The sequence below is a fragment of the Aulonocara sp. 'chitande type north' Nkhata Bay genome, linkage group LG11, assembly GCF_057382095.1.
Source record: "Aulonocara sp. 'chitande type north' Nkhata Bay isolate Kocher_YH1m ecotype deep benthic linkage group LG11, A_spYH_male_GT1.1, whole genome shotgun sequence".
NCBI classification, from domain to species: Eukaryota; Metazoa; Chordata; class Actinopteri; order Cichliformes; family Cichlidae; genus Aulonocara; species Aulonocara sp. 'chitande type north' Nkhata Bay.
In genome coordinates, this window is record NC_141354.1 from 9649668 (window position 1) to 9674158 (window position 24491).

General features: G+C 41.8%; 2 protein-coding genes across 2 annotated transcripts; one reads left to right on the forward strand and one right to left on the reverse strand.

Moving 5' to 3' along the window:
- The first annotated feature begins 1523 nt into the window (after positions 1-1523).
- Positions 1524-21341, forward strand: LOC147318493 (uncharacterized). The gene is made up of 24 exons (XM_086309847.1): positions 1524-1582; positions 1740-2123; positions 2209-2496; positions 2570-2869; positions 10982-11359; positions 11811-12098; positions 12192-12491; positions 12827-13204; positions 13526-13813; positions 13891-14184; positions 14895-14924; positions 15026-15364; positions 15456-15752; positions 15848-15962; positions 16094-16141; positions 16587-16613; positions 16758-16802; positions 16879-16905; positions 16994-17038; positions 20171-20197; positions 20313-20351; positions 20440-20502; positions 20605-20638; positions 20999-21341. The coding sequence occupies exons 1-24, from the start codon at positions 1540-1542 to the stop codon at positions 21020-21022; spliced, it is 4101 nt and encodes a 1366-aa protein (XP_086165973.1). The 5' UTR covers positions 1524-1539; the 3' UTR covers positions 21023-21341.
- LOC147318494 (uncharacterized) lies at positions 4602-10889 on the reverse strand. Its single transcript, XM_086310117.1, has 3 exons — positions 10876-10889; positions 10008-10657; positions 4602-4822 (listed from the first exon to the last, which is right to left on the reverse strand). The coding sequence occupies exons 1-3, from the start codon at positions 10887-10889 to the stop codon at positions 4602-4604; spliced, it is 885 nt and encodes a 294-aa protein (XP_086166243.1).
- Positions 21342-24491: the final 3150 nt, after the last annotated feature.

The window sequence follows — 24491 nt, forward strand, 5'->3', positions numbered from 1 at the left end:
AATTTATGATCTCTCTCAGTTCCTTCAGTGCAAGCATAAAATTAGCCACTTCCTCCAACAATTATGAGAAGTTCCTCAAGTTACTCAAGAAGTTGGACTGACAAGTTTCACAAAGACAAGTCATACTTATCACCCTGAAGAGTTTAAAAGTGTAACTTATAAATTACTTATAAGTTACACTTATCGCATAAATCACACTTATCACACAAAGGGACATTTTGGGTTCTGGTCATATGTATTTATGAGCAAGAAAATTAAAAGACTTAATGTTTTTCTAACTGCACATTTGCACAATTGATTTTAAAAACCTTTTATCACAAGAAGGTCAGTGAGAAAGAGAACAAAGTGATAGTAACTGTAATTATTCAGTTATGCTTTTTTAAATTAAAATTAAATGCTTTTTAAATTATGTTGTTTTGTTAAGAAAATAACTACAACTTTAATAGTTTATTCAACCTGACACACACCATTAGGTTTTAGAGCTTTTCCCCACTTGTGGGTGGAAAATCATAACCTCCGCCCACACTGGGTGCTTAAAAAGCTGCATTTTTAGTGTTACTTGTATCTTCATGACTATTCATCTGTGTTGGTAAGTAAATCACTATTTTTTTTTCTTTTTGCTGAAGTAATATCAACAGATGTTTTTTTATTAGACAAAATTTGTTCAGAAAAAGAATTGTAGTTTTAAAATGTAGCATTCTCCACTTCTCCATTTTACAAATGGGGGGGCGGGGGGGGGGGGGGGGGGATTAATGTTATTTAAAGAAAAAATTTTTCCCGTAGGATTGTTTATATATATAATAATTACCTTTTTTCTGGCATGAAAACCTGTTCTGGTTTAATAGTCTTTCAGTCAGTAAGAAAGTGGGTTGGGTGCTGACTATATCCATAATGCTTTCCAAGTATTACCCTCTTAAAACCTATTAAAACTCTTTTTTGTTTAAGTGACCCTAGAAAACAATGCTGTACCTACTACAGTCTGGAAAACCTCTGTAACAGTACCGTTTATATATTACTCGAAGACACCACTGTACCCCGATGCATACAGTAGTAGGGATGGGACCATAATATAATAGAGATCAATCCCTTAATATTATATTATACTTAATTTTGGTGAAAATCAAGTGATGGTCAAGATCAAGGTAACACCAAACGTAAAAACTAGTAAAGACTTTATAATACATGTAATATCTTATGGATTGTCTTCAAATATAACAAGAAATACTAAGCCTAAGGGGTCATGAGTACGTGTATTGGCTAAGCATTTGATCTTGATCTTCATTGTTAGTGCCCAAGGTCAAAGTTGACCTTGAAAGTTTTTTTTTCAAGAAACCACATTAAGTAATATATCACATGACAGAACGTGGAGAGAGTAGCACAACACACATTTTATTTTTTCAATATGATACCCTATGACTTCACAAAGACAACGTAACTGACTGATGTCATCATATTGTAATAAAAACATCATAAAATGTCAAGGTTTTAGTAAGTTTTAATTTCATATATTTGTTTCAGGAATGCTATACCATTAATAAGATGTCTGGGTCTGGACCATTTTTCCTGTGCATCTATAGCCTAGGTATGGTCATTTCAATATATATATATATATATATATATATATATATATATGTATATATATATATATATATATATATATATATATATATATATATACTCGTGTGTTTTTGTGTGTTTTATATTTCAGTTTCTCTCATTGCGTCATGATTCTCTTGCAGGATATATTTTGTGCAGCTCCAGTGCTTGGCAGGTGAAAATGCCAAGAAATATCAAAGGATTGTTGGGTTCCTGTCTTGTTATCCCTTGCAGTTATGATTACTATCAGTATCCACCTAGAAGACCAGATCGTGTAGTGTGGTATCAGTATGTGAAGAGAGGATATCCAATAGTATATGACAACTGGAACTGGAATGATGTGTTGGACATATTTAAAGGAAGAACACGTGTATATACTTCTTCACACCATCGGACATGTAGTCTGTTGATTGACCCAGTGACCTTGGCTGATCACAGTCAGAAGCTTTATCCCTGGGTGGATCCTGAAAATGTTGGATGGAGAACCTACCCTTTCTATGACACAACTGTAACTGTTGAAGTAGTGGGTAGGTAAATAATTTAAGATTTCACTATAAATTGATCACTATGTTGTTATATGATTATGTAAATCTTCACATTTTATGATTTAAGGCACAGCAGATCCACCGGTTATCGAGATCTTTGGGAACACAGTGGTTGGGCAGTCTGTAACAGTGCAATGCAGTGTTTACCACACTTGTCCCACTTATCCCCCAAGTCTGAGGCTCAACATCCCCCTGCGAAACGAACGTCTAACTCATAGCCGTCTATCTAATGGAAGATCCAAAACTATGGTGACAACCACTCTGTTCATAGAGAAAGAATATCAAATTGTGGAGTGCTATGTGGAACACCGTGGTGGTCGCTCTGCATCAGCATCTAAAACCTTAACCTCATATTGTAAGTGGTGAAAGTAAATTGCATTTTATCCTACACCATCTTTGATATTTAACCATTTTTAATTGTATCCCAGGCTCCATTTCAGGGCTGACTGTCAGCTCTGCATCATATGAATTTCTGGAGAGAGATCAAAGTACAGTAACTTGCACTGTTTCATACACATGCTATCGAAATATTCCAACTGTGACATGGAATTATGGTAATATGCCAGCCTCCTCTGATACTAGCAAGTTATCAGGGGGGGCTCAGTGGAGGACTGTCTCCACACTGACATTTACAGCATCAGCTAATGACAATGGAAGATCGCTGATATGTTATGCACGTTTCGCTGGAGGTCAGACACGACGAGCAACCATCATTCTGCGGGTAAAGAGTAAGTACAAATATTTATTAAATTAAATTTATTAAATGTAACAGCTAACCATACACCCAAAACTCTTACAGCATTTATAGGATTGTCCTGCATTTGTTTTCTCTCACAAACTACATCTGCAATAAAAGTGATATTACCTAATCATAGTTTACATATGCTTTTGAAATGTATTTCATAATAATGACAATAATAATAGGCAGATGACCAAGTTTTCTAGTGGTGCGTGCAGTCATTATCAGCAATTAAGCATTTTTTAACCATTCATGAATACTCGAATGCATATCTCAGAAACCCCCAAAAGTTGATTCTGTTCATCTGGACGTAGCCTCTTCAGTGGGAGGAAGGCTTTGTGACTTCTTCAGTGGCTCGTCACACAGAAGAGCTACCTCAAGGACTCCACGGTCTGTCATTTTGTAACGTATTCTTTTACGTTACTCAATGAGAGTAGAATATTCTGAATAGTCTAAGGAGCTTGGAAAGAAAAGCATCTGGACTTCTTTGAGTTGCTTGAAGATGTTTCACCTCTCATCCGAGATGCTTCTTCAGTTCTAAGGTCTAATGGTGGAGAGTCCCAGATTTAAACCCAGTGGGAGTTTCCCCCCAAAGAGGGACAAAGGATTAATTAATTAATTGATTAATTAATTGATTATAAAAATCAGTTGGAAACCCGTCTGGACCAGGGGCTTTTCCACTCTGAAGGGACGTTATTGCATTTTTAATTTCTTCCAGCGTCAGACTTTGTTCCAATTGTTCTTTCCAGTCAGAGTCAATTATAGGAATATTGAGATTGGAAAAAAAAGCGATGAACTTATTTTGAGCTGGTGCTGAATCTCAGGAATATAATTTAGCATAAAACTCTCTAAAATAGTTGTTAATAGCTTGATGATCCTCAGTTGATGAGCCATCTGATAAGATGAGTTGTGAAATAACACGAGATTTCAAAATGAGCTTCTCTGCTTGGGTAGTAGTTAATAGATCAATTTCAGTTTGTAAGGCCACTCTCCTCTTAATCAAATCAGGGGTCGGAGAGCCATATATGAGTCCGTCCAGGGTCTTGATTTCTAAGGATAACTCCTCAATATGCAGAATGAGAGATAAATTGTCCCCGGAGATACGCTTTAAGCGTCTCCCAGAGGGTCGAAGCTGAGATGCCATCCGTCCTATTTACCTGTAGAAAAAAATCTATTTGTTCTGTAATGAACTTCACAAAGTCTGAATCAGCCAGTAAGAGTGGATCCAGCTGCCATCAACAGGGATATTATTATTAATGTAGGCCAGCGCCACTGCAGGTTTCGGGAAACCTCAGGCGTTTCCGGTTGTGTGTGAACTGCAGAGTGGCTGGGTAGAAGAGACCTAACTTGACCTTTGCAGTGTGGACCTTCCTTTTGGACTCTGAGAAGGCTGCACGTCGTTTGTTGAGCTGTTCTGAGCTGTAGTCAGGAAATATGTGGAATCTCGATCCGTTGAATAGGAGCGGGCCCTTCTGTCTGGCGAGGCGTAGGATCAGCTCTCTGGTTTGGAAATGGTGGAGTCTGACAATGAACGGACGTGATCTGTTGTCACCATCTGCTGGTTTAGGAGCCAAACTTCTGTGGGCTCTATCCACCGATGGCGGCCTCTCGAAGTTGTTCTCCCCAAGCACATCAAAGAGTAGTTTGGCGATGAATTCCGTTGGTAGTGGACCCTCTGTATTCTCTGGTATCCCCACAATGCATATATACTGCCGTCTGGTTTAGTTTTCCAAGTACGCCACCTTCTCTCTTAAAGCCTCTTTCTCTTTAACTAGCGAGGATTGGCAGGTCTCCATGCTGCTCAGTCTCTTGTCAACCTCATTCGTTCCTTCTTCCATGTCGGTAATTCGTTGGCCGTACCCACTCAGGATTGAATGCAGAGAAGCAATAGATGCCCGGTTCTCCTCCCGAAATGAGTCGATAGAAGGGACTGCTCTCACAGCTAGAGATTGACGAGGTACAACACAAATGCTACGGCAAGGAGGAGTCAGGACACCAGGTCAGGGGGGAGATATCATCACCCCCACCCGAGATTGGGTACATAGCCCCAAGTGCGATAGGAGAAGGATCGTTGAGTGCGAGAGGAACTGACCTGAAAGATAGGATCATGGCCAAGCTTGAAACCTGGATCCCCCGTAGCCGGTTACCAAGATTACGTGAAGTACCCTCAGAAGGTCTGCTAGATTATGTTAATGCAGCACTGCGGACAATACCTACAACCACGATTACCGACACTAACAAGCTGATCTACAATATGGCAGCAGTGATCAGTGAGATGCTTGGCTACAAGTTGAACAGCCACAAGGGGCAGTACCCTCCATGGAGAAGGAGGCTAGAGGGCAAGATCAAAGTAGCGACAAAGAAGGTGCATAAGAAATACAGCAAGCTGTCCATACCTGAGGCCTTGGAAACTGCCACCAGAGAGATAGAAGGCAGGAGAATAAACCAGCTGTTCTCCACAGAACCAGCAAAGGTGTACTCTCAGTGGCAAGGGAACAATAATAATAATAAGAGAACAGCACCACCCAGGCTGGAGACCGAGCAACACTGGAAGAGCATATGGGAGAAGGACACAACCCATAACGGCAATGCTCAGTGGCTAGTGGATCTGAGGGCAGACCACAGCGACCTCCCCGAACAGTAACCATCACAGTGGCAGATATCCAAGAAAGGGTCTCCAGTATGAAGAATTGGACAGCACCAGGGCCCGACATGGTTCACGCCTACTGGCTAAAGAAGCTGACTGCACTCCACGAGCGTCTGGCAGCACAAATGAACCAGCTGCTAGTTAACGAGAGACACCCGGAATGGCTAACCGAAGGTCGGACGGTCCTGATCCCCAAGGACCCCAAGAAGGGACCGGTCCCCTCCAACTACCGACCAATAACCTGCCTCAGTACTACATGGAAGCTCCTGTCAGGCATCATATCGGCTAAGATGAACAGGCACATGGGTCAATACATGAGCGGGACACAGAAAGGAATTGGCAAGAATACCAGAGGCGCAAAACACCAGCTACTGGTAGACAGAACAGTCAGCCGAGACTGCAAGACCAGACTGACCAACCTGTGCACTGCCTGGATTGATTACAAGAAGGCCTATGACTCAATGCCCCACAGCTGGATACTGGAATGCCTAGAATTGTACAAGATCAATGGGACCCTAAGAGCCTTCATCAGGAACTCAATGGGGATGTGGCGCACAACACTTGAGGCCAACTCCAAGCCCATAGCACAAGTCACCATCAAGTGCGGGATCTACCAAGGAGATGCTCTGTCCCCACTGCTGTTCTGCATAGGCCTGAACCCCCTCAGTGAGATCATTAACAAGGCTGGCTACGGATACCGACTACGGAACGGAGTAGTTGTCAGCCACCTCCTGTACATGGATGACATCAAGCTGTATGCCAAGAGTGAACGAGACATCGATTCACTGATCCACACTACCAGGCTATACAGCAATGACATTGGAATGTCGTTCGGACTGGAGAAGTGTAGTCAGATGGTAACAAAGAGAGGGAAGGTAGTCAGAACTGAGGGGATTGAACTACCAGAAGGCAACATTGCAGACATAGAGGACAGTTACAAGTACCTGGGGATCCCACAGGCGAATGGGAACCATGAAGAGGCCGCTAGAAAAGCTGCAACCACCAAGTACCTGCAGAGGGTCAGGCAAGTCCTGAGGAGTCAGCTGAATGGTAAGAACAAGATCCGGGCCATCAACACGTATGCCCTGCCCGTGATCAGGTACCCTGCTGGGGTAATAGGCTGGCCAAAGGAGGAGATAGAAGCCACTGACATAAAGACAAGAAAGCTCCTTACCATGCATGGAGGGTTTCATCCCAAGTCCAGCACCCTGAGGCTGTACGCTAAGCGGAAGGAAGGGGGCCGGGGACTGGTGAGTGTCAGCACCACAGTCCAGGATGAGACAACGAACATCCAAGAATACATTGGGAAGATGGCCCCAACTGACCGAGTGCTCAGTGAATACCTCAGGCAGCAGAAACCCAAGAAAGAGGAGGGAGACGAGGAACCATCATGGAAGGACAGGCCCCTGCACGGTATGTACCACCGGCAGATAGAGGAGGTGGCTGATATCCAGAAATCCTACCAGTGGTTGGACAAAGCTGGACTGAAAGACAGCACAGAGGCACTAATCATGGCAGCACAAGAACAAGCTCTGAGCACAAGATCCATAGAGGCTGGGGTCTATCACACCAGGCAAGACCCCAGGTGCAGGCTGTGTAAAGATGCCCCAGAGACAATCCCGCACATAACAGCAGGGTGCAAGATGCTAGCAGGCAAGGCATACATGGAACGCCATAACCAAGTGGCCGGCATAGTGTACAGGAACATCTGTGCCGAGTATAACCTGGAAGTCCCGAGGTCAAAATGGGAGATGCCCCCAAGGGTGGTGGAGAATGACCGAGCTAAGATCCTGTGGGACTTCCAGATACAGACGGACAAAATGGTGGTGGCTAACCAACTTGACATAGTGGTGGTAGACAAACAGAAGAAGACGGCCGTAGTGATCGATGTAGCGGTTCCGAATGACAGCAATATCAGGAAGAAGGAACACGAGAAGCTGGAGAAATACCAAGGGCTCAGAGAAGAGCTCGAGAGGATGTGGAGGGTGAAGGTAACGGTGGTCCCCGTGGTAATCGGAGCACTAGGTGCGGTGACTCCCAAGCTAGGCGAGTGGCTCCAGCAGATCCCGGGAACAACATCGGAAATCTCTGTCCAGAAGAGCGCAGTCCTGGGAACAGCTAAGATACTGCGCAGGACCCTCAAGCTCCCAGGCCTCTGGTAGAGGACCCGAGCTTGAAGGATAAACTGCCCGCAGGGGCGTGCTGGGTGTTATATGTATATTACTTCACGTCATTATGCGGGCCGCAAGTAGAGATGACATGGGCCACGAGATTGAGACACAGGCATTAGAGCCTCTAAATGCTTGCTTTGTTTCGGTTTCCTCTGGTGTTGAATTACCAAAAATAGAGAGGGTGCAGGCTAATACATGAAACAGGAAAAGACCTCCGTGTAATCCATTTATTTCAACAAAGTAACTGTATTCTGATTACCACCTTTGTAAACGGTAACTGTAACGGAATACAGTTACTCATATTTTGTATTTTAACCCTTTAAAGTGGAGCGGGCACGCTCTGTTTTGCGTAACTATTTTTAAATCCCTGTAGAACCGGAACCACGTAAGCTAGCGCAATAATTTTTTTTTGCATAGGAAACCGGAGGAGTTGTACTTACATCTTATGCCCTCAGCTTGTCCTAGGTCACAGTTTCTTTCCACATAGCTTTGCAAAAATTGCATAAAAAGCACTTGCTGCAACAAAAACATGATATTCCAGAAACACGCTTTGCCGATCCGATCAGCTGTTCGTAACACTTCCTACATTGAAATAGACGTCAACGCGAACTATCGCATGTCCGCCATTACCTGCCCGAAACCGGAAGTGATGATTTTTGCGGGAAATGTAGTTTTTTACTTGCAGGCCTTTTAAAAGTCATGTTTGACTTTATGCTTTTCTGGTCTTAAAGGGTTAAATATATAACGCTGGTACATGTATTCCGTTACTCCCCAACACTGCTCATGGTCATTGATTAATGGTCTTTGACCAATGAGCTTTGATCAGTGGTTGTGGATCAATGGTCAGGGGAATTTACATATTAATGATCAAGGAACTGACCTCCCAGCAGATTGTTCATGCAGTGGTGCTAGTTTCAGTCATTATGCAAATGTTATGTTTATAAGATTGGGGAAACCTGCAGTCATCTGAGACTGAAGAAGTCACTTGGATGAGTGACAAAACGTTTCTCCCACTAAAGATGCTATGTCCAGGTAAACAGAATCAACTTTAGGGGATTTACTTACCTGGATGATTGAGCATGCATCAAGACATATTACAGAAATACAATGACTGACAGAGGACTTGGATCTATTATGATACTAGACCTGATGCAGAGACTGAATTGTAAGATTTTCAGGGTTAGAGGGAGTAATGTGCAAGTCCTGGCAATGTCAGCAGAAGTCCACTGTCATCTCTACAGTCTTAAGAGTGTTCAGCTCCAGATTGAGCTGACTGCACCAGAGTACCAGCCGCTCAACTTCTTGCCGGTATGCAGACTCATCACCATCTTGAATGAGGCCAATGACAGTGGTGTCATCTGCAAACTTTAGGAGTTTGACAGCCGAGTTCTTGGAGGTGCAGTCGTTAGTGTTGAGGGAGAACAGTAGTGGTGAGAGGACACATCCTTGAGTGGCACCAATACTGAGGGACCGGGTTTCAGAGGTGATCTCCCCCAGCCTCACTTGTTGCTTTCTGTCTGTCAGGAAGCTGGTGATCCACTGACAGGTAGCTGGTGACACGCTGAGCTGGGAGAGTTTGGAGGAAAGAAGTTCAGGCACAATGGTGTTAAAAGCCGAACTAAAGTCCACAAACAGGACCCTGGCATAAGTTCCCGGGCGGTCAAGGTGTTGCAGGATGTAATGCAGCCCCATGTTCACTGCATCATCCACCGACCTGTTTGCCCGGTAGGCAAACTGCAGAGGGTCCAGCTGGTGGCCTGTAATGTCTTTCAGATGGGCTAACACCAGTCGTTCGAAGGATTTCATGACCACAGACGTCAAGGCGACAGGTCTGTAGTCATTCAGTCCTGTGATGGTGGGTTTCTTGGGAACAGGGATGATGGTGGAGCGTTTGAAGCAGGAGGGAACTTCACACAGCTCCAGAGATCTGTTGAAGATGCGAGTAAAGATGGGAGCCAGCTGTTCAGCACAGGTTTTGAGGCAGGAGGGTGAGACGCCGTCTGGTCCGGGGGCTTTCCTGGGCTTCTGTTTCTGGAATAGTCGGCTCACATCCTGAGTGTGTATTCTGAGTTTCAGGGAGGAGGAAAGGGGGGTGAGAGGTGTGGTGGAGGTCGTTGAGTCTGGATTGGAGAGGGTGGTGGTGGTCGTTGAGTCTGGATTGGGGAGGGTGGGGGTGGTCGTTGAGTCTTGATTGGGGAGGGGCAGGGTGAAGGGGGGAGAGGTGGAAGGTGTGTTGGGGGTCAATGTCTGAAGCAATGTCCCTGGGGAGGGGAGGGTGGGGCGTGGGAGTCTGTCCGTCACAAACCTGCAATAGAAAGTGTTTAACTCGTTGGCCAGGTCTTTGTTTGCTTCAATAGTGGGTGGGGGGCGTCTGTAGCTGGTGATTTCCTGCAGGCCCCTCCACACTGACGCAGGGTCGTTGGCTGAGAGCCGTTCTTCCAGCTTCTGGGAGTAGATGCTTTTAGCTGCTTTGATCTCCTTGGTCAGTGTGTTCCTGGCTTGCTTGTACAGGACCCTGTCACCACTTCTGTAGGCATCCTCCTTGGCCTTACGAAGATGTTGGAGTTTAGGAGTGAACCATGCTTTATTGTTGTTGTATGTGCAAAAGGTCTTTGTTGGCACACACACGTCTTCACAGAAACTGATGTATGATGTCACAGTGTCCGTGAGCTCATCTAGGTTCTCAGATGCAGCTTCAAAAACAGTCCAATCAGTGGAGTCAAAACAGTCCTGCAGTTCCTGCTTTGCTGCGTTAGTCCACTTCTTCACAGTTTTGACTACAGGCTTGGCACGTTTGAGTTTTTGCCTATAAACTGGAATAAGATGGACCATGCAGTGATCAGAATGTCCCAAAGCTGCCCGGGGCACAGAGCGATAGGCATCTTTTAGAGTGGTGTAGCAGTGATCCAGTATGATGTTGTCCCTGGTGGGGCAGTCTATATGCTGTCTGTTATTATTCCTCAAAGTTGCAAAGAGATGTTTTGTCTCAAGTTCATTTCATTTCAAACAGAGTGTGAGCCCTTTTTAAGTGTTAGGCAGAAAAGGCTGAGGGTATTGTTGTTGCTCCACCATTGAGGGCACTTGAGTTTGAGAATGCAATAACTCAAGAATTAAGTCATCTGGTTTAAGTTCACAGGACAACTTTTGGAAAATCATCTGGGGTTTTCAAATTTATACCATACCTGCAACATCTAGGAGGCAGGGGGTAGCACTGGTGGCTGCCAATATTTATTTATTTTTTGTTAAGATCAAAAGTGCTTCAAAAGCTTCTTCTCTTTTGCAGGAAACATACTGAATCTGGGTTGGTCCTTCACTGCTCCAGCCACCATAACTGGGTTAAAAGGGTCATGTCTCACCATTCCATGCAAATTCTCCTACAAAAACTCTCAGCCTAAAGACCTTCAAGTTATATGGTACTTGTATCAGAGGAACGAATACCCAGCTGTATACAACCAAGAAGGGACAGTTATTAGAAAGTTTAATGGTCGAACAAGCTTGACTGGATCAGTAACTGAGAAGAACTGCAGTCTTAAGATTGAAAGGTTGGAGATGTCAGACAACCATAACCAACTTTATCCATGGATAGATAAGAACACAATTACTTCCTACCACACCAAAGGTCACTCATTTTATGATGGATCTACTGAACTTATTGTTTCAGGTAAGCATTCATTAATTTCTTCAATTCAACTTTAATTCCATTGCTATACATCCAAGTTACTACAGAAAGAAACCCTTACCACGACAAACTGAGTCCTCTCTGATTTATTTTTTATTTATTATTTATCTGTATTTTAGTTTTGTGCATGTATAATTTGCAATGATTTGCCTCAGCATATAAATTGTAGTTAGAATCTTTAGCTTTTTCCTGGCACAGTGTTGTCTAAACCCAATAAATGTATTTCAATAACACTTAAAACTACAATACTTATATCAAACCATTAAGAGAGACACATAAACTAATGTGAAGAAATATTTATTTTCAGCTATCTGTATTTTTTTCTTCCCTATCACTTTTAACTAAGTTTGTTTAATTGCAGTTATTACTTCCTGCAAATGACTCAAAAGTTGCTGTGTTGCTGTAGCTCTCAATTTTTGCTTTGAATTAACAGAACATGCACCAGAACCACAGTTGAGCATTATTGGTATCCTCAGAGTGGGAGAGCAGGGCACTGTGTCCTGCAGTGTGCAGCATACATGTTTCTCTGCTCCCCCAACCTTAACCCTAAATGGTTTACCTGGAATTGATCAGAACATGGACACTCTGGTATCTGAAGGGATTTGGGAAAGTAAAATAGTTCAAACTTGGACAGTAGAAGAAGAGCACCAGAGTGTAAGTTGTGCTGTTAACTACCCTGCGGGTCAGAGTGCCGAAAGGTCGATTCCACTGAATGCTGAATGTGAGTACCATGTAATATATTCAATGTGCAATATATTTCATGTACTGAATTTAATGTGACATGAAAATGTAACATTTTCCATTTATATCTCAGGCTCCATTTCGCCATTGAATATAAGCTCTACATCAGATGAATTTCTTGAAGGGTATGATAGCAAAGTAACATGCACTGCCTTATACACATGTCACAAGAATACACCAACTCTCACATGGAACTATGGCAGTGTGGCAGCATCCACTAATACAGAAAAGGTACCGGGGGAGACTCAGTGGAAGACCATCTCCATACTGTCATTTAAATCTTCACCCAGCGACAACGGGAGATCTGTTACCTGCTTTGCAAAATTCAAGGGGGGGCAAACACAAGAAGTGAGCATCAGGCTGCGGGTAAAGAGTAAGTGCAAATAGTAATTATCTTCATTTAAAAGCTCAGACAGACAGACAAAAAGTTATTAGAGTAGATATATACCAGAAAAAAATGAATGTTGTTAGTGTGGTAGGAATGACCGTCATTCGGCAATGTGATTGCAAAGTCTTTATTTACAATGTGCTTTTAAGCAGCTTTTCAGTTCCCCATAACTTTACAGCTTATTCATCTTGCTGCTTCTGCTACCTCTTCTCTTTCTTCTCTGGCCATGGCAGCTACGTCCATGTCTGTTTTGTCTGTTAAGATTTATTTTTAAGATTAAATAGTTCTTCAAAAGTTTTTTTTTTCTAATTTTTTTGCAGGAAACATACTCAATCGGGGTTGGTCCTTCACTGCTCCAAGCACCATAACTGGGTTGAAGGGATCGTGTCTCATCATTCCATGTAAATTCTCCTACAAAAACTCACAGCCTAATGACCTTCAAGTGATGTGGTACTTGTACCAAATCAATGGATTTCCAGCTGTATTCAACCAAGGAGGGAATGTTATTAGTAAGTTTGATGGTCGAACTAGTTTAATTGGATCAGTGGTGGAGCAGAACTGTAGTCTTAAGATTGAAAGGCTGGAGATGTCCCACAACCATGACCGACTTTATCCATGGATAGATAAGAACGCAATTACTTCCTACCACACCGTAGGTCACTCATTTTATGATGGATCTACTGAACTTATTGTTTCAGGTAAGTGTCATTGAACTCCCATTTACAGTCACTTCAACTTAAATCCAAAAAATGATTACAGAAAGCTTGAGTCAGGACTTCACTTGTCACTACATTCAGTCATTTAAAATTTACTTTGTTGGTTTGTTGCTTTTCTATAAAAAACAAACTAACTAACAAATGCGCAGTAAAATATTCAGTATAACAGAGTAACCAATGCATTTAATTCCCACAAACTGGCTGTTAAACAAATACTACAATTATGTAAACATTCATATTTCTGGAACATAGAACTCAGAAGTTACTGTATCACTATAGCTCTTGAATATTTCTTATTCACAGAACATGCACCAGAACCAGAGCTAAATATTATTGGTACTCCCAGAGTGGGAGAGCAGGGCACTGTGTCCTGCAGTGTGCGCCACGCATGTATTTTTGCTCCCCCAACCGTAACCCTAAATGGTATACCTGGAAAAGACCGGATCACGGACACACTGGTATCTGATGGGATTTGGGAAAGGAGAGTAGAACAAGTTTGGGAAGTAAAGGAAGAGCACCAGAGTGTGGCTTGTACTGTTAGCTACTCTGGGGGTCAGAAAGCCACCAAGGAAATTCCACTCAATGTTGAATGTAAGTTTAATGGGAGGGTTTACTTGAATTAAACAACAATTGCTATCATTAAGCTTCACTCTAACTTTCTTGCTCAGGTCCATTTCAGGAAATCACTATGAATGAACCACCAGGGGAGTTAACAGAGGGCATGGCGAAGAATGTCACTTGTTCTGTGATCTTTAAGTGCAGGAAAAACACACCAAGTGTCATCTGGAACTACAACAACATGCAAAGTTCATTGAACACCAAACAGACTCCCAACAATACATACACTATAGTGTCAAATCTAACTTTTATTCCCTCCCTAAGTGATGATGGTAAACTTTTGACTTGCACTGCTCAGTTTATTAGTGGGGAGTTCTCAACATCTGCAACTCTTACTGTAAAACGTGAGTTCCTACATGTCGCCCTCCTGATTGTTTGATACTTTACAAAATATACCTATTAGCTTTCTGTTGGAAAACTGATTTTGTTAGATTGGTAAAAAAATAAATAAATAAATAAAGCCAGCCGCCAATTAGCTCAGGTTAGCACATACACAAGCAGAAGAGGAAGCCATTAGCTTGACTAGAATTAAAGCTAGCGTGTTTGATTTGGGCATTATATATGAACATATAGCTGAGTCATAAGCTGGAAGTCACTGAGAAGGGAAAAGAGGGAGAAATACAAAACTTTTAGATAATGTATCCAGAAAGACATTTTACATGTGCATTAAAGTGCCAGACCTGTAATAGATGGGCAACTTGTCCAGGATGTACCCCACTTTTCACCCTATGAGCGTAAATTGGATCAGCAGAAGAAAATTGAAGGATTGCTAGATGGATGAAAAGTGCCACAAAACATTTGTAAAGAGAAAACTAGAAAGAAAAGTATAAAACCTGCCTCCATCTAGACTTAAAAGATTGTCTCCATTATTGCCCAGGGACCAACAATTTTTATAACACTTTATAAGTCTTATAACTGTTTCTATAAATCTGAACCAATAGGCTTATGGCTTACACCTTACATATGAGACCTACTTTCATCTAACTTTCCAAAAACACAAAAATACTCCTCTAGATGTTGAATTGTTATTAATTGGTTGTTATCATTTTCCCAGAATATGAGAGAGATCCATTTGAAAATTACAGTAAGTGCACTTGTCAGCACTCTCAAACTCTTTTTGTTTTCATCATGTCACATCTCAAGAGGATTAATTTAAACCAGCATCTAACATTTTTCCCATTACAGCAACCTCTGCTTTGCCTGCCGACGTCCCTTTAAGATTTAGTGCCTTGACGCGCTCCTGTGTGGTGATTCCCTGCAGTTTCCAGTACAAAGAGGATGAACCGATGACCCGTGGCATCTGGTCCAAAAAAAGCGGAGACATTGTATTCCATAATGGCCAAAGCTATGTAATTGACCATTTTAAGGGCCGAACCAAAATGTTAGGAAATCTAAATGAGGGAAACTGCTCACTGGAGATTGATGACATCAAGCCCTTTGACAACGGACCCTTCTGTTTCTATGCAGAGAAAGGACATGAGACACATACATTCAACAACAGCTGTGTATTTATTATCATGAAAGGTTTGGAGTCCCACTGTAGATCACTGAAATGTGACAAACACATTGCTTTCTAAGTATCAAGTATAATCTTCTTTGTGTTTGTCATGCTCAGCTTCTCCAGAAAAACCAGTGATGACCCCCGTTCCAAAAGAAGTTGATGCTGGTTCAACTATAACTGTTTCGTGTTCTGTTACACACACATGTTCATCACATCCTCCGGTGTTCTCATGGAGTGTCTCTCACCTCACCATTGAGGTCTCAGAGATCATGATGTCACGAGGCACCTGGCAGACAACTTCCACAATCACTTTTATTGTTACTGAAGGAGATGGAGTCAGAAACCTCACCTGTAACGCTATCTTTTGGCGTAACAGGGAACAAGCCCACACAGTCAGCTTAAATGTGAAGGGTTAGCAGACACACTTTATCTCTACTCTATATGTTATCGAAGTATTTCTTCTGTTGAATTGTGTTTATTAACCTCAAATGTATCTACATCACCAGGATCACTGATGTACCAGTTTAAATGTTCTGCTCCAATGGCCTTTCCAGTCTCATTTGTGGCTCTCATCATAATCACCTTAGCTGCAGTGTTTGCAGTGTTCATCTGGAGGAAAAGGTTGAGGAAATATAACATTAATTTATATCATATCATATTTCTGATAGTGATTGCAGCTGTCTGTGTAACGATGTTACAATGTGTTGACTCTGAAGCTGAAAATGTTTTTTTTCTCCTCCAACCAAATATAGGAAACACACAGATGAATCACTGAAACCACCACCTCGACCAGAAAAAAGGCAAGTTATTTTAACATAAAAAGTGAATAATAATGACATAATTCAGTCATGAGTCAAGACCTCTCATCACAACTGAATACAGGAGTTCGTACTTTAAAGATGTTCTAAAATGATTCAAAAGAATCTAAAAGCATCCAGAGCCTGCTTCAACAACATATCCATATTAATTAAATATAAATAAGTTTTATCAGTCATATCATATCTGACACAGAAAAATGAAGTTGAGATGGTCAAATGAGCTTTATGAGCAACATGATAAAAAAAAAAGTTGATGGTTGCAATGGTTGTTTTATACACCTGATGTCTATAAATGTGATGTTTGAGCTAATATTTGTAAAAGCATGTGTGAAAAATGTCGCTAATTTGTTAATAACTGTTAATTTTTTTCTTTTTTAACGTCTCCACCAAAACAACCCTGTAAATATTTCTCCCTGTAATTTCACAGAAGATCACTTTGGGATAGATTATCCAGGTAACCATTTTTAAGGATTCCTTTGTGACTGTTCTCTTCATTGTATCATGTAATGAAATAAAGTGACTCATGTGATTTATTGTGTATAGACTGTGCCTTGCATTTTAAAAAAACTGACTCCTAATTGTCTCACAAAATATTTAGGAGATACACAGATGACAGAGACAGACCACCAAGGCCAGAAAAAAGGTATATCACCAGTGTTCTGCAAACTGAAGAAATACAGTAAAACAAACCAACTAACAATGCTTTGCTTTCAAAATAGGAGGTCCATTTGGAGTCGATTTTCACGGTAAGGAAAACAAAAAAAGAAAGCCACCATTTGTAACCCTGATATGAATGCTTAACTGGAAATATCCTGTTGATTGTACTCTTAATAGAAAAGAAGAGGATCGCATGGCATGGCAACATGAGAGGAAGCCCAGGTACTGTTGGATTTTGATTGTACAATTTTTTACTGTTAAAGTTGTTTCTCCTTCTTTTTCTTAAGTAAAACTGCAGAAATGTCTTAAAGACCTATATGGCCTCTAGCCACCTGCATTGAAATTCATATAAAACTGAGGTTATTGAACACGGCCCTAAACTATTTAGAAATATTGTATCTAATCATTGTGGGGAAACTTGTGGGGATAGGTTAATTGGATAATCCAAATTGTCACTAGGTGTGAATGTGCGAGTGAATGTGAGTATGAATGGTTGTCTGTCCCTATGTGTTAGCCCTGCGACAGACTGGCGACCTGTCCAGGGTGTACCCTGCCTCTCGCCCTATGACAGCTGGGATAGGCTCCAGCGCCCCCCGCGACCCTGAAAAGGATAAGCGGAAGCGAATGGATGGATGGATGGATGGATGTACAGTGGGGCAAAAAAGTATTTAGTCAGCCACCGATTGTGCAAGTTCCCCCACTTAAAAATGATGACAGAGGTCAGTAATTTGCACCAGAGGTACACTTCAACTGTGAGAGACAGAATGTGAAAAAAAAAAATCCATGAATTCACATGGTAGGATTTGTAAAGAATTTATTCGTAAATTAGGGTGGAAAATAAGTATATGGTCACCTCAAACAAGGAAAATCTCTGGCTCTCACAGACCTGTAACGTCTTCTGTAAGAAGCTTTTCTGTCCCCCACTCGTTACCTGTATGAATGGCACTTGTTTGAACTCATCATCTGTATAAAAGACACCTGTCCACAGCCGCAAACAGTCAGACTCCAAACTCCGCCATGGCCAAGACCAAAGAGCTTTCGAAGGACACCAGGAAAAGTATTGTAGACCTGCACCAGACTGGGAAGAGTGAATCTACAATAGGCAAGCAGCTTGGTGTGAAAAAATCAACTGTGGGAGCAATCATCAGAAAATGGAAGACATACAAGACCACTGATAATCTCCCTCGATCTGGGGCTCCACGCAAGATCTCATCCCGTGGGGTCAAAATGATCATGAGAACGGTGAGCAAAGATCCCAGGACCACACGGGGACCTGGTGAATGACCTGCAGAGAGCTGGGACCAAAGTAACAAAGGTCACCATCAGTAACACACTACAATGGCAGGGAATCAAATCCCGCAGTGACAGACGGGTTCCGCTGCTGAAGCCAGTGCATGTCCAGGCCCGTCTGAAGTTTGCCAGAGAGCACATGGATGATACAGCAGAGGATTGGGAGAATGTCATGTGGTCAGATGAAACCAAAGTAGAACTTTTTGGTATAAACTCAACTCGTCGTGTTTGGAGGAAGAAGAATACGGAGTTGCATCCCAAGAACACCATACCTACTGTGAAGCATGGGGGTGGAAACATCATGCTATGGGACTGTTTTTCTGCCAAGGGGACAGGACGACTGATCCGTGTTAAGGACAGAATGAATGGGGCCATGTATCGTGAGATTTTGAGCCAAAACCTCCTTCCATCAGTGAGAACTTTGAAGATGAAACGAGGCTGGGTCTTCCAACATGACAATGATCCAAAACACACCGCCCGGGCAACAAAGGAGTGGCTCCGTAAGAAGCATTTGAAAGTCCTGGAGAGGCCTAGCCAGTCTCCAGACCTCAACCCCATAGAAAATCTGTGGCGGGAGTTGAAAGTCCGTGTTGCTCGGCGACAGCCCCAAAACATCACTGCTCTCGAGAAGATCTGCATGGAGGAATGGGCCAAAATACCAGCTACTGTGTGTGCAAACCTGGTAAAGACCTATAGTAAACGTTTGACCTCTGTTATTGCCAACAAAGGTTATGTTACAAAGTATTGAGTTGTATTTTTGTTATTGACCAAATACTTATTTTCCACCCTGATTTACGAATAAATTCTTTACAAATCCTACCATGTGGATTCATGGATTTTTTTTTTACATTCTGTCTCTCACAGTTTAAGTGTACCTCTGGTGCAAATTACTGACCTCTGTCATCATTTTAGGTGGGGGAACTTGCACAATCGGTGGCTGACTAAATACTTTTTTGCCCCACTGTATCTAATCAGATGCTTAATCTGGATGGCACTACGTTGACATTCAGTAACACTGTGAGGAATCTTGGAGTTGTTTTGACCAGGTTTGACCTTTGACCTTTCAATGTGCATATTAAAAAATTTGTAGGATTGCTTTATTGTATTTACCTAATATCTCTTAAATTAGAAACATTCTGTCTCAGATGCTGAAAAACTAGTTCATACATATTTTACTTTTAGGATGGACTACTGTAATTCATTGCAATTGGGCTCCCTGAAAAGCCTTCACTTGATCCAAAATGTTGCAGCAAGAGTACTGACAGAGACTAGAAAGAGAGGGCATATTTCTCCCCTTTTGGCCTCTCTTCATCACCTCCCTGTTAATTCCAGAATTAAACTTAAACTCCTTCTCATGACATACACGGTCTTGAAGAATTAGGCCCCATCTTATCTGAAAAACTCATAGTACCGTATAAGCTCTCAGACTGTGGGCTTACTTGTGGTACCTAGTATATTTTAAAGTAGAATGAGAGGCAGAGTCTTCAGCTTTCAGGCTCCTCTTATGTGGAATCAGCTCCCAGTTTGGATTAAGAAGACACTCTTCCTACTTTTAAGATTAGTCTTAAAAGTTTCCATTTTAATAAAGCATATTGTTAGAGTGGGATTAGATGACCCTGAATCCTTCCCTAATTAAGCTGCAATAGACCAATAGGACTTCTTTTTCGTTGACCTTTTTTCACTCACTTTATGTTTATATGCCACACTATATTTAATTATTAGCTATTATTAATATCTGGCTCTCTTCCACAATGTGTCTTTTATCCTGTTTTCCTCCCCGCACCCCCAACCTGTTGCAGCAGATGGCTTCCCCTCCCTGAGCCTAGTTCGGCCAGCTGTTTCTTCCTGTTAAAAGAGAGTTTTTCTTTTTCCTGTTGCCAAGTGCTTGCTCTATTTTTGGTCTCTACTGTGCAATGTAAAGTGCCTAGAAGCAACTGTTCCTGTGATTTTGCACTGTTTAAATAATAACTGAATTGAAGTGACTTGAACTGAATTGAAATCTTTCCTTTGTCTTGTCTTCTTCTTCTTCTTCTTCTTCTTCTTATTATTGTTTTCATTCTATAGGCAGTCATTTTGGAGCCGATTTTCAAGGTAGTATTTGTAGTCTTCTTGTTTGTTTTTATATAATTTTTAAATTTCCCTATATAAAAGAAATATACATACACACATTAAGTAATATTTAAAAAAATGTTTATACATTCTGCAGACGCCAAGACTGCACTGCGAACATCAGTGTTGCCTATACGTAAGTATTCATAGCAGTACGACAACTGCCATAATGTCATAGTAAAAACAGTCATAAACTAACATGTTATTTTCTTTAACCCCCATAGTAAACACAGCAGCAATGTTACCTGTGGAGCTGTGTCCAAACCACGCTGTCCATCCCCGAAGGAGTGAGTTTTATTCATGCAATTTTTTCTTTAAATGACATACCAATGTGTTTTATTTCTTTATGTTTGAACAACCTGCTTCCATTTCTATGTTGTTTGATACAGTAACAGGAGACGACCATCCCCTTTCAACCCTGAGGTTAGTGGTGTCGCAGTGAATGACAAAATCCAAATCAACCAAACTTAAGACTTTTTTCATTAAATAACATTACAACATCCAAACTGATCGCAGATTATTACTTAATCTATTAAAAATGTTATACTTTCTCTAAAGTAATTTATTTTGTTATGCTTGATAACAATGCCAAGGTTAGTGTAAGGAACTTGAATTATTTATATGGATGAACTTTTTTTGAAACAAATCCCTGCTACGTAGACTTTGATTTATTTAAAGTTAATTTAGTTTGTTTTGTTGTGTTTGGAAAAAAACAAAAAAGCTAATTATTTAAGAATCATTTTAGATTAAAACTGAATAAATTTTTACTCAAAATTCTTGCAGAATCAACTGTACGGCAACCTTTGACTTCTTCAAAGACATCCCACAGACATCTTAATCTTTCAGGCTCATGTCTCCCAAGTCTCCTGTTTCAAAGGTTATCATCTAGCTGAACAGCCATTATCAACTGCAAAGACGCCTGTGGTGGCTTCTGTTATGAATGCATGCTAATGCAAACTGTACTGTTGATGTCGATGCATGATATGTGGGGGAAAGTTCTTAATGATACTGCAAGATCTAATGTTTTTATAGTTTAACTTTCACTTGGCTTTCTTTAAATTTCATTTAACTTGGTCAATTACAAAATGATCTAGTAACTTGCTTTGCTTAATCTTCTCACATGATAAACAGCAATAAACATGTTTTTTTCTGACGTTGCCTCAGTTATTTGTACTGTTTAGTATTTTATTTTCAAAATTGCTCAGTTTCCAACTACTGTCTCACAGTCGCTGTGAAAAAGAAAAACCGAGAGTTCACATTTTAAGGCAGGCAAGAATAACAAACGCATTTTCATTCATTGTACGTCGCTCTGTTTGATCCCAAATAGTCTAGGCTACTAAAAGTATTGCATAGTAATCTATCTTTGGGTAAAAATACATTCTGAAAAAAATACATTTAATAAAACATATATTTACAAAGCATGATTCACAATTAGACATAAATGTTTTATGAGAGGTGTGTTATAATTCAAAGATGCTCTACAAAAGCACAAATACATGTGTATTTGTTGGAGGGAAACTTTCCTTTTTATGATATACTGTATGATCTTTGGTACTTTAAAAACTTATGACAACTACTACTAGACCTGGGTATTTTGAAATAAGCTTTGACGTGAAAGAATTCTGAATAGAAGTACCAGTACCAAATCATTTTTAGCAACAAACTAAATCAGTCTGACAAAAAGCTCATCTGTCAGCGTTTCACTAAAGAAACTGACAAGTAACTATTCATACAGTTATATTTAACATTCTTGAAGCAAATGATTTATCAGTACTAAGTTATTCTGTGCAGGGTTGTGACAAAAAACAGACTCGTCTTCTGGGATCAGATTTCATCATTCGTGAAAGTGCCTACAAAATTAGAACATATCAAATCTTCAGAAAATTGTACATCACGGAAAGTGGCCCATTTTTTTAATATAAAATCCATCTGGATGAAGATTGGTGACATCCATCTGGATGTAAATCCATTTGTTAGAACAGCCTTATAATTTTGTTCATGGGTGAATCAAGATGGCGCCGGTGTGTGTGGCTGCTCGTCTGTCACTGCCAAGTTTGTTCCTGTTTATATTATTTCTAACTTTTGTCATCCACGAAACAAAGTCTCTGCTAAAGTATGATCGCCAGACACTACTGGACCTCCAACCTGTGGTCCAAAATATTGTGTCGTTTAGAGCTGGTGGCAGCAACCCCTGCCCCCAGTTGTATCGGCAATCCCGGGTTACCTGTACCGGGTTCCTAGGCTACCTTCTCGGCGAAGGCGTTATCGTTGCCGGGGTAAATGAAGCGGTCGGCTGGTAAAGCTAAAGGTTTAACTAAGGAATTGTTCTGCTGTTTTCCGACCAGCACATGGATTATTTCCAAGATTGTTTGTATCTCGGCATTTCCTAGATCCTGTTGATGCCTGTTTGGTGCCAGTGGTCGGCTTTGATGATGCTCCTTGGCCTCGCTGCCCATGCCCTCCCAGGCTAAACCTCCGCCGTCAACATCATCGAAACCTGAGATTGCTGCGTCGGGTTTCTCGAGTTACTGAAACCGGTGCTCCAGCTCCAGCTCCTGCCAGGATTGCCCTGGTGAACGCCAGATCACTTTTAAACAAAACTTTTATTCTTTGGGACTTCGTCAGTTCCCGTGATCTGATTTTCTGTGACGTGGCTGAGTTTGGTGAGTCCAGTGCTCTATCTGAACTTTTACCAATGGATTGTGCTATTTTAATTCGCCACGGACGTCAGGCAGTGTCACGGTCTGGCTGGCAGATCGTGGGGAGATGGGGAAATAGGACCCAAACGCTGGACTTAATGGAATGAACAGTGGGTTTATTTACAGTGAGGTAATGGTACACCACACATTGAATCTCCAAAAGTGCTCCCTCGACTCCCGTGACGTGTCTTCTCCCAAGTGCTGGTATCCCGTGCTCTCTGCCCCTGTGCCTTCACACACCCCGTGTGTCTTGCAGTCCTGTGTTCCGCTGTCCTCCTGGGGAAAAACACAGACACAGCCGTTATGGCACCAACTCCGGCAGGCATACACTTTAACAACACTAGAAACACTGACATGGAGTCTAACTCAACGATCCTGCGCCGGAGGAAGCTCCATCGCTCTGTTAAGTAGCTCCCCCGACGATCCTGATCAGAAGCAGGTGTGTGGTAAGCTAGGCGTGACCAGCAGCTGGCAGGGCCACACCCATCAGGCCTGCAGGTGGCTGTCCTTCATCCTCCAGCCTCACACACATACACACACCAGCATTGAACACAAGAACACAGTGCAGCAAACATACATCCAATACACTAATAACAATAAAGGTCCACACTGTTCACGAACCCCGAGTCCCCGGAACCGGGTCCGTGACAGGCAGAGGTGCAGGCACAGCGACTGTTTACAAAAAGGATCACAAATGTAAGCAGTGTTTTCTACAGCCTTCGTTCTCCAGCTTCGAACTTACCTTGTTTTAGGTGAGTCGCTCAAACACGGTTTTCTGCACTGTCATCTATCGTCCCCCGAAATACAATAACAACTTCATAAATGAGATTATGCCCAACTTTAATAGTGTTCTTATTGTTGGAGATTTTAATATGCATGTATGTTGTCCTGATAAGCCACTGGTAAATGACTTTTTTAAGCCTTATTGACTCTTTTAGCCTGGTACAGTCCGTGCCTGGCCCTACACATGAGCATGGACACACACTGGATCTTGTTCTGTCATATGGTCTGCCTGTCACTAACTAGATTTGTGACTGTGCACTCTCAGATCATATGCCTGTGTTATTCAACGTTGGTTTTACACATACTGCAGTTAAATCTCGCGCTGCTGCTCGGCGCTGTCGGGTTGTTAACCCCTCCACTGCCGCGCCTTTTTCTGCTGCTTTTAATCAGCTCTGTGGCCCTTCTGACTTTGTTTCCTCTGACACAGAAGAGCTTAATTCCTGGATTTATCTCTCTGCACTGGCTGCCTGTGTCTTTTAAAGATAATTCTCATGTTTGTTTTTAAATGCTTTCACAATCTTGCCCGCCTTACCTCTCTGAACTTCTTCATCTCCGCACACCCTGTCGGTCTCTAAGGTCAGCTGACCAGCTGCTCCTGGAGGTACCGAGATCCAGGAGGAAGCTCAGAGGGGACAGGGCCTTTTCTATCGTGTGTCCTAAATTATGGAATAATTTGCCCTTGCACATTAGAGAGGCCCCTTCACTGTCCACCTTTAAATCGCGTCTTAAAACCCACTTTTATTCTTTGGCTTTAAACCTCAGTGAAACTTAGTTTCTCTTGTAATGAAATTATT